Source organism: Musca domestica, unplaced genomic scaffold (genome assembly GCF_030504385.1).
Source record: "Musca domestica strain aabys unplaced genomic scaffold, Musca_domestica.polishedcontigs.V.1.1 6, whole genome shotgun sequence".
Taxonomy (NCBI): domain Eukaryota; kingdom Metazoa; phylum Arthropoda; class Insecta; order Diptera; family Muscidae; genus Musca; species Musca domestica.
Genome location: NW_026712363.1, coordinates 7,093,900 through 7,105,546, shown reverse-complemented (window position 1 = coordinate 7,105,546; position 11,647 = coordinate 7,093,900). Strand labels below are relative to the sequence as shown.

The 11,647-nt window shown below is 33.9% G+C and overlaps 1 protein-coding gene across 1 annotated transcript in view; it reads left to right on the top strand.

Annotated features, from left to right (window-relative positions):
* The first annotated feature begins 827 nt into the window (after positions 1-827).
* The window catches only part of LOC101895972 (delta-1-pyrroline-5-carboxylate synthase), a 60,073-nt gene continuing 49,253 nt past the window's right edge, over positions 828-11,647 (top strand). The window contains exon 1 of the mRNA XM_059129114.1: positions 828-1,123. Coding sequence (XP_058985097.1) covers positions 1,019-1,123 — 105 coding nt within the window. The 5' untranslated portion in view covers positions 828-1,018. The remainder of the gene's footprint in view (positions 1,124-11,647) is intronic.

The following is an 11,647-nucleotide window of genomic DNA, read 5'->3' as shown; positions in this document are numbered from 1 at the left end:
TTCATCTCACCCTATTTATGTGTGCATACCAAATTTAAATTTTTTGGAGATACCTCTAATTCTGATGCCATATCCCCAGTTCCTATTTTACTTTCAGGCGATGCTGTGGCTTGTTTGGAAATTTGCAAGAAAATCTGTTTAGCGGTTTTTGAGTCCGTAGATTACAATCAAACTTCAAACGATTTCCTCTTATAGACTTATTGTTGAACAGGGCAATTTTAGTGAAACAATTTGTAGTCCGCTGTCTAATTTTATAAAATTTAATATTTTTATTTTGTTCTAATTTGTAAGATTTTGATGTACTTTCGCTTTGTTGATGTGATAACATTTTTTGTGACAAACTGTATTTGTTTATACATATGAATGTTTGACCCCAACACTTTCATCAACTCAACTTCACTCTTCAATTGCTGGTTTAACTTCTTGTGCTCCCATTGATAAGGGTATAGCTTAGCAAATCTCAGTAAAAAATTGAAAGCGTCAATGAGTGTACATAGTTGGATTGTTAGTTGATTGTATTGTGTACATATGTACATGCATGTGTACATATGTATGCCCAATGGGGCATGTTCTTATAAAACGATTTGTTAAATATTTGTAACTGATAACGCGCTGTCTAATTCAATGAATACAATTCCAGACGGGCAAAGTGAATCGGGGAAATTATCACTTGCACTTCACATGCTCTTTGAGTTGTTTGTATTTCGTTTGTTATTATTTTTTCGGTTTTGTCCGCTTTTTTCTGTTGTGTAGTCTGAAAGTACAAACGAACAAACGATCTACGTAATATAGAACTCGCTATTATCAGTAAGACCGTGGACAGTCGTTTGTTTTACAGCAAATTTATCAGCTGGACTTTAGTTTAAAGCGTCTTGTTAAACCGTACAGTAACAAATTCGAGCGGTTGAATTCGGAAGAAAGGACAAATACCAAATACATGTTAAAATTCTGATGCAACATTGAATTGCTGTAAATTTCTTCGAAGCAAAAGTTTAGTGTAAAAAACCATTTCGGCAACATGAATGTTCTGCTGAGAAAAGGTTCGCAAATGCTGAATGCGATTAAACCATCATATTCTACAAATATTTGGAGAGCTGCCAGCATTCAACCGCCACGACAACCCGTAAGAGATGGAAAAAATAAAATTTACTATCGATTCGTTATTTTGCGGATGTACTTAATTCTGTGTGGTCTATTCCTTTTTCTGTTGTCCTTTGTCTGGTTCCATTTGTATTTAGAATTATTTCCAATTCGAAGAATCTATTCAAACAAACAAATGGTGGTTTTATAAAAGATTTGTGCAAAATCTTGAAATTGTTGTTGTGTGGTTAGGGCAACCAGAGGATTAAAAACAATGGTATTGACCATTTCCAAACATACTCGCATTGAAATACATACATTTGCAACTTGCAATGCATTGAATAGCAAACACCAAAAATCAGATTGCCATTGGATCGAAAATGTAGGTCATTGAATGAGAATGGCAAGAAGGTAACAAATTATTGAGTGGGTGTAAAAATGCATTCTGGAAATTAAAAGGTAAACCCAACCGAAGTTAAATTAGTTTCGCTTTACAGCAAAAATATTCGATGCGATTCCATAAAATTGTTTGATTTTTGTAGACAGAATTAGATCCCATTAAAGTTGTTATTGTTTTCGTTTTTCTTTGTACTAATGACGAAGTCATTTTTATTTTTAAATGGTTCCAAATGTTAGCGCTACATATGCAAACTTAATTTTTAAACATGATTGTAATGTTAATATGCATTTAACTATTTCGTAAAAATTGTTTTGAATAAAATCGCGTTGGGATATAGCATTCCAATAAAAATTCCCATTACCAAAATATGAATTTTCAAATTATACCCTACAACACTATTTGTTGGGGGCATTGTAAGTTTGATTGGGCCAAAAATTATGTAAAGCCTTGAAATATTGGTTTCCTACATAGGAATATGGATGTTCCTATCTCGCCGAGCTGAGTCAATCTAGCTATGTATATCAGTCCGTCCGTCTGTCCATGTTAATTTGTAATCACTCTACAGGTCGCAATTATGACCCGATCTTCAAGTAATTTAGAATATAGATGGGCTAGGGCCAGAATAGAAACCTACTGCTTTTGGAGATGATCGCATAATATTTAGGGGTTGAAATGGACCAAAAACTGAAAAATTTCCTGATTTTGCAGTTGCTTTACAGGTCACAATTATAGACCAATCGACTCAGAAGTTAGCATAGGTCTAGAGCTTAGGGCTTGGCGGAAGTCTTCCAATTTTGATGGTCATTGGGTAAATCGCGAATATTTTTAATCCCGGCGAAATCATAAATAGACGAAATGGTCAATCCTGACCGTAACGTAGATGCCCATAGTAAATATATCGGATATATACAGCGAAATATAAACAATGTGTATATTCAAAGCATTTTAAATAATATAACTCAAGAATGGTTGGACCGATTTTGACAAATGCCCTCTTGGCATAAAAGAATTGAATCGAAAAAAAAAAAGAAATCGCATAAAAAGATGCCAATAATGATGTTAATATAGATTTTGTAGCATTTTGTGATATTTTTTTTATTTATTTATTTTTTTCAATTTGACTTATAATATTGAAGTGTATATTTTGTAAAATTTTGTTCACCTTACAACACAGGTTGGGGATATTACATACAGATTACAAATATCGTCCGATCCTCACGAAAATTTTCACATGGGTAGGGTTAGGATCAGTAGAGCTAGGCATATTGTTTTCAAAGATGTCCTCAACATATTTAGGGGTTGAAATGGACCAAAAAGAGAAAAAAAATTCCTTATCACACAATTTAAGCCAATAGACACGCCTGAGAAGAGAGTTAAGGCAGGGAAGAATTCTAGCATTTTGGATGACCATTGGATTATATTTAGCTGTATAATGGACCACAACAACAAACAGCACGACGGAGTGGGTAAATATTGGACAAATCTCCCAAAATGTTAAGGGTTATATCTAGGCAGTGCTCCGTGACATAATATCAAAAGCGAAATCCTCCAAAATGGATTTGGACACATGGTCGGCCCCGCACGACTATAGCTTTTCGTACTTGTTAAACCCTCCACCATAGTATGGAGGGTATATTAAGTTTGTCATTCCGTTTGTAACACCTCGAAATATACATTTTAGACCCCACAAAGTATATATATTCTTGATCAGCATAAAATTCTATGTGTATTTATCAATGTCCGTCCGTCTGTGGAAATCACTCTAGCTAAGACAGAAAATGAGCCATGTAGGTCCACGTCTTCGTATAGCTCCCATTTAACGGTACCTCCCGATATTGGGTATTCTGATGATTTTAGAGACATTATTTACCGGAACTATTTCAAATTTTGTATTTGAAGTTCGTAATAAATACTACAGCCTATGACAGAAAATTGTCTGTACAGGTCCATGTCTTCGTATAGCCCCCATATAACGGTACCCCCGATATTCGGTATTTTGATGATTTTAGCGACATTATTCACCGGAACTATTTCAAATTTGCTATTTGAATTTCATAATGAATACTACAGCCTATGACAGAAAATTGTCTGTGCAGGTGCCAGTTTTATAACCCCCATGGTACCTCCCTATATTTATTTTGATGATTTTTTTTGGCAGAAAAGCAGAAAAGTATAAAATCGTTAAAAAATATGGCACGAAAAATGTAAATAATTTGGGTACAATTTGTCATTAGTTTGTTATTTTTTTGTCATTTATTTGTATCACAATTAATTTTTTTCCATTTGACTTTCTATTTTGTATTGGACATATTATCCTTTGGCTTTGAATTCACATTGAAAAAGTTAAGCAAATCAAATCAGTGTATCAGTTATTTCAGTCCAAGAAGGACCAACGCATCTATATATAGATTAAAACGCGAACCTTCTATTTTCGTATGCAAATGTCATCCAATAAGAAATCGAAATGCAAAATTTTTGAGATTGGATTTCGTGAAGTGCATGATATCACAAGGGATACCACTATTAAAGGGCCATAGCCAATAAATTCACCTGTAAGAACGTGAAACACTAAAAAGGCTGTACACCTACGTAGCCAGGTAAACTTTTGGATATTTTCTAAACAGTTTTCTTGATTTTTTTATATTTCTGGCTACGTCCGCAAATCAATGTATATAATTATGGCCGGAAAAGATATATCTCAAAACTGGATATTAGAGCTAACTCGGCGGGAACATGCACAATGGCCTGTGCTTCTTTCAAAGATATATTAAAAGATTGGGACCTCTTTCATGATCTCAAGGGACAGGCGGACAGACAGACAGATGGACATAGTTTAATTGAAGTAGAATTCTTCTCTGTATGTCCCTAAAAAATATTTATGATTGAGGTCATAGAATACAAGTAAAGTTGAGCTGTCCTCTATATGCCTTCAATCATGTGGTGGACAAAACTAAATAACTTACAGCATGATTTCTAAACGGTATGAAATCAAAATTGCAGCCGATTTTATTGAATTTGATTGAGAAATTTCTACCGATTCCGCGAATGAAACCTTAAACCCCCTAAACAAGAAAAACATCAATGATCTAAAAGTCGGCAATTTGATAGATTCATTGACATAAGATTGCATTATGTGGCTTAGGCAATTCAATATAATTGAAAGATGTACTTAAAAATATATATAGATGATCCGGTCCGCGTTGCTGTGCCTTTGTTTTAGTGTTTATTGCTTATTTTTGAGAACATTATAATCTTCCCATTAAATATAATTGTCTAAATTATATTCCATTTATGCCATTTCCGTTTGATAAAATCCTGTGGTTTTGGTGCATTTGTTTGTAACAAGGAGAAGCCAGCGAGATAGAACCATAGTTCGTCAAGATGAACCATAGTTCCATCAACCAGATCTCTAACTGTAAATTTTGCAAAAATCATTTGTTTAGCCCAAGGATAATCCGTATTGAAATTGGATGTAATCGATAATATCAATTTAGATATAGCTCCTTTATATTGTTTCTTCCGATTTGCCTTTTATTGTGTCCCAAATGTGTTATATTAATCTAAATAGCATGTAATTTGACACATACGACCAAATTAAACCTAAAATAAGTATGTAAAATTTGGTGAAAATCGTTCAGATATAACTATACCTTCCATATATATTATTCATCCGGTTTGTTATTTTTTGTTCGCCACAGTCGTAATATGCACTCCGTTACAACGATATTTCGGGAAATATATCAAATGTAGCTCAGAAATAGCCTTTATCGAATCGAATGGATTTTGATACATACAAACGAATTCGGTCTAGAATAAAGTAAAGTGTATCAAATTTAATGAAAATCGGTTAAGATATAGCTATAGATCCAATATATATGTTTCGTCCGAGTTTGTATTTAAGTACCTCACACTCGTTAAATTCTCTTCACAACAACGATATTTGATCCGATCTATCAGAAACAGGATAAAACTACCTCTGTTAAATTTTATAGAGATCGGTTTAGTTTTGGATATAGCTCCCATATATATCTTTATCTGATTTCACGTTTATTGTGCCTAAACGTAACATCAGCTCAAATAGAATGGATTTTGACACAAATGCCTCCGTCAAATTAATAGATATTAAGAGGAGGATATTTCTCCCATATATTAGTTACTCTAAAGCCATATCGTATTTGGTATAATTTTATTCTCATAAATCTCATAAATTCCCTATAAAAACGTTTATTTGTTATGGATTGCTCTACTAAGTATGCAAAGTGTTTTGCGGTATCATAAAGTCGGCCCGCCTGACTTTTGGCAACAATAACCTTTTTTGTTTGGATCATCACTTCCCCTACAATTATCTTTTAATTCTGTGTCCAACGCTTTTACTTCTGCTTCCGTCGTTTCATTATGAGATTCCATTATTCAATAAACAACATTTCACACTTATTTCTCATAAAAAAACTATCTATAACATAAATAAATCCACATTCTTTATACAGCACGATCTTTAAGTTCTAACAAACACAGATATTTTAAAGCAAAAGGAAATATTGTCTTATGTCTTCCTAACACTGTCCCTTTTCGCCTTGCTTCATAAATTGTGCCAAACTGAACCTTTAAAGGAATGCGTATAAAAATTCCTATGCGAAGAAAAAGTTCCCATCGATTTCCTTGTAATATGCAAATTCTTCCGCACCCAAAAACATTTCATTTGCATAGAAGTTCTTACATACATTTAGGCAAAAAAAAAAACACAGAGACATAATACGGTTTCTATTGTGTGAAATATGGATTCACATAAAATATCTTTTAGGTCATTTTACATTTTCGAAAACTTCCTTTGTTTTTATGTGAAATGTAGCATTATGGCAAATAACCATTCAATAGTTCAAGGCTAGAAAAATTGGCATAGTATTTCCTGAATTCTTCTTTGGAATTTATAAACTAACAAAAACATGACATAAACTTGTCCCATAATATATCATAGATTGTTATTCTTGTACATTCATTCATACAAAACTGCATTTATTTTGAAACTAAATTATTAAACCTTTAAGGTGAGAATATATAAAACGCTTTTTTAACTGGTTTAAGTCATCGGCTGAAAAATATCAAAGGAGAGTAGGGTCAAAATCGATATAAGTCCACCTGAAACTTCTTTATTCCCCTACGAAGAAACCAGAAAAGTCATCGGCCAATCAAAACAAGTAAAATAGTATCAGCCGGTTTTACCGACAGATGTATACCCCCCAGATGATTATTTAAACTGTTCACCCTTTATGGTGGAGGTACCGAAGCAGTTGGCGTATGACTGATATAAATATTACAACGTACCAGATTTGGACTATATCGACTATTTTCTTTACTTTATATAAGATTTGTGCAAATTGTGAAATATGTGTGTTTATGAAATTTACGGACATTTTGTGGGGGAAGTACCAGAAGGAGTGGACCGATATATTCCGTTTTAATACAAGATCTTCGGTTCATAAGCCGACCGAAGTATTCAATTTTCATACTTCATCTAATACAGATAAAAATATTGGTATGTGCAAAATTAGAAGGAAATCGAACATTTATATTCAATTTTATGCGAAATCATAAATTTCGATCAATTACATATTCATCTCAGGATTCCAGTTGGAAAAAATTTTTAGATATGGCAAGTTGTAAAGAATCGCCGCTGACTTGTTTCGCTAGTTATGACACATAAACGTATTGTGACCCTTTGTGAGTGAGGTACCACAAGGAGTTCACAGATATAAATCATCTTCACAACTGATCTTGTGTTAGCAAAAATGTTAGTATGTATGGAATTTGAAGAGTGTTGAATGCTTATTTCGCTTTCTTTTAGCGTTTTGTTTTTTAAAATCTTGAACCCTAAGTGGGGCAGGTAGCAAAATAAATAGTCCGACTTCTACTATCTTTATAACAGATCTTGGGTTTTTGTAAATATTGAGATGTACCAAGTCTTGAATGGAATCGGATGTTAATTTCGCTTTTTATGAACTTCATGGATACTTTGTGGGGGAGGTACCAGAAGGAGTAGACCAATATATCCCATCTTCACAATAGATCTTTTGTTGGTGGAAATAATGGAATGTGTAAAATATAGAAAGAAGCTGATGCTTACAAACGTTTTGGTTATTCAAAACTTCGACCCTTTGTGGGGGAGGTACCAGAAGTAATGGTCCGATCTCTACCGTCTTTATAACAGATCCTGTGTTGATAGAAATATTCAGATGTGTCAAGTCTAAGTGGAACTTTTGAACGTTTTATGAACTTAACGGACATTTTGTGGGGGAAGTACCAGAAGGAGTGGACCGATATATTCCGTTTTAATACAAGATCTTCGGTTCATAAAAATATTAGAAATTTGAAAACAATCGAACTCTAACATCATATTTTATAAGAGTTATAATTATTCAAATTTTTGATCTTTTGTGGGGATGGTACTAGAAGGAGCGGACCAGACCTTGGAGTAATAAATTTATTGGGATGTGTGAAATTTGAAGACAATCTGACCCTTACATCATATTTTATAAGCGCTGTAATTATTAAAAATTTTAACCCATTGTGGGTGAGGTACTTGATATAGTGGACCGATATTGTCCATTTTCGCACCTGACCTAGCACTAACGCAAATATTAGGATTTGCAAAATCGGATTATCGTCTCTTTCTGTGATAAAATATATTTTTGGAATATTTCGACCTTTTGTGGGGGATGTACCAGAAGAAGCGGACCGATATTGCCCATCTCCGAACTCGATATAAGTTTGAAAAAAATATTACGATGTTCAAGTTTGAACCAAATCGGATAATTCCTTCGAGAATTGTCTTGCGCACCACCCAGCCTGACAGGGAGACGGACGGACGGACATAGCTAGAACGACTCCAAATGTCCTAAAACAGATTTGGTCCAAAGAAACGTTATTTCGACTAGGCAAGTTTTGACCTATCAAATGATACATACCCTCTGCAGCCATATGGCTGAGGGTATAAAAAGCGTTTTATATATTCTTATCTTTAGTCTAATGGATTTGGTATAGCCAACATTTCCCCAATTAGAATAATGGTTTTAAATACCGTTGCTTCCAATGAAGACATCACAAGACACTTGGAGTCGATATGGCCACGTTAGTCTTCCGTATGTATTTCTAATGTAATATCCGATTTGGCCCAAATGTTTCTCAAACTTAGGTCGAATTTCTCCGATTTTAATTACGATACATTCCACATTATTTTTATGCAGAGCTTCAAAACTTGGCACAAGAATTCGCATGATTGGTAGTGAAAATAAGATATTTCGGTCCAACCTTTGGCAAAGCCCCCCTATAACAGTACTTCCCGATTTCGCCACATTTTTCCATGGATTTGTAAAAAAAATGGTATTTGTAATTCATAATGGGTTCTAGCTTCGGTGGCAGAACAGTGAATATCTAGGTCCTACAGCGCAAATATAACGGTACCCACCGATTTCGGTATTTCGATAATACAAAATTGTTTCAAATTCGGAATTTAAGACGCAATAGATAGACAAGGCACGGTCGATGAAAGGGTTTTTTATTGTAACATACAAAACCAATTTACATGGTTATGCTTTTTCTTTCATGTAAAACCAAAGCATAACAAGTGGAGAAAGATGAAAATGTTTACAAGTGCGGTTGTAAGATTTAGAAGATTTTTCAAAAGAATTTTAGTTTTATGGAATTCTATGGTTCCTCTTCCTCAAATTTTACGATCTCATCACTTGGGTACAAAAGTTTTTTTTTTGTCATAGAAGTTATTTTTAAAACAACTTCTGGGAAGAACATCCCAGACAAAAAAACAAAGAGACTGGGGAGGATGGCATTAAAAGTTCGGCCCGGTTGTTGTTTTATTTGTTTAAACTAATTTCGATGTCAGGCCAAGTGGGTAAATCGATGGTGTTCCTTATGCAATTTAAACGTGGCACCTTGTAATATTTTTTTTTTTTGGACAAAAGACCGGAGCCAAATTGGACAAAACGTCAACATTTCGAATAATAACTCTTGTATAGGGATAAATGAATGTCCTATTTCTTCAGACTTCGGATTCTGTACACCTCAAAAATTTGTCAACATAAGACCATGTGTGAAAATGGATTAATCGATCCACACTTTCTGACACCACTCCCACAAAAGTTCATAATTTTCATAAAACTAATAAAACATATATCTCATTTTCAAGAGAATTTACAGTATTTTTATTTGTAACGCATATTTTTACCAAAAAAAACTCAAATTTAAAACAAGTAAGCAAAGGCTATAGTCGTGCGGGCCCGATCATGTGATACCCTACAACACTACAATATGTTAGAAGCCCCCTTATGTCCAAATCCATTTTGAAAGATTTCGCTTTTGAAATTATGTCACCAGGGACATTTGTCCACACCGTCGTGCTTTTAGTTGTGTGGTCGATTTTACAGCTAAATATAATCCAATGGTCATCCAAAAGGCTAGAATTCTTCTCTGTCCTTAAATCTCTTCTCAGACATGTCGATTGGCTTCAATTGTGGAATCACGAATTTTTTTCTACTTTTGGTTCATTTGAAACCCTAATTTTTTTTGCGAACGTAAGAGGTCCGTCTGTATCACCAAATTTAGACTCATCTATATGATATGCTTATCTACGATATTTGGCTATATTCGTCAACGAAATCAGCATAAAAAGCCAGAATCGCCTTTAAGTACTGTTGGTAATTTTCCACAAATCTTTTCCACAAATTACATTTTGTGGAGTGCATAAAAAAGTCTTTTGTTATCCCACCATCCATTAATATTATATACTTTTACTAAGAGTATGTATGTATCCGCTTTTGTTAACTACAACCCCAATTGGAACTAAAAGTACTGCCTTCAATATGGACACAAGTATGTATATAACAACATGCACGACGTATATTTATTATCACCATATTGGGTACTGTATAACAAGTTGTTTGGGATATTTGATAGATCTTATGTAGTTGGTGTATAGTTTATAAGCTGTGTAAAACAGCTGCACCAAATCAGAGAATATCGATTTGAAATGCAATACTTTCCACAGTTCTACTTGCTGTATTTTTTTTTTTTCATAATAGAAAGAGGATAATCCATTCTCACATATATTTGTAGTTACATATTCGTGACAAATTGTCATAATTTAAGCAGGGCCAGCGACAATGGTAACAACTGTTATTGTACAACATATGAATTTATGCTGTGATATAAATATAATTTTATGAAAATGAGCATGTTTTTTGTTTCAAAATGCAAACAACTCGAATAGAAAAACAGTAAGTTCGGCTGGGCCAAACTTTAAATACCCTCATTTGGAACAAATTAGAACATTTTCAAAAAAAAAAAAAAAAAAAAAAAAAAAACATAAAATAAAGTAAAATCCATTAAAAATTCTGTTAAAATCTTTAAAATACCTACTATGGGGATATACGATTTTGTGGACCTATATAGACAAATCTATGTCTAGGGGTAAAGTACTCACAAGGAACTCCTTGTGTGGATTTTCAGATAATTCCATTGGAAAATGTGGCTAAAATCTTCAAAATACCGAATATCGGGGGTACCGTTATATGGGGGCTATACCATAGGCGATTCTCTTTTAGAGAGTAAAGTCGACATAAAGAACTCCTCGTGTGGATTTTCAGACTATTCCATCAGAAATTGTGGCTAAAATCATCAAAATATCGGAAATTGGGGGGTACCGTTATGTGGGGACTAACGATATCGTGGACCGATATAGCCCATCTTCGAACTTGACCTGCCTGCAGACAAAAGAGGGATCTGTGCAAAATTGTAGCTTTATATCGTTTTGACTGTAGCGTGATTACAACAGTCGGACAGACGGACGGAGAGGGCTAGATCGTCTTAGAATTTTACGCTGATCAAGAATGTATATACTTTGTTGGGTCTAAAATGATTATTTCGATGAGTTACAAACGGAACGAACTTAATATGCCCTCTATACTATGTATGTTGGAGGGTATAATAAACGAATTAATTAAAAACTGTCCCAAAATCTAATCACTGTGCTTTAATAGCAATTGGTTTAGTCATTCATTCTTGTAGTTTATGGTTCTATACATTTGTGAAATTGATTTCGTTTTTTTTTGTGCTTCATTCCTTAATGGATTCAAGCATCTGTGATTGTATTTGTTCAGC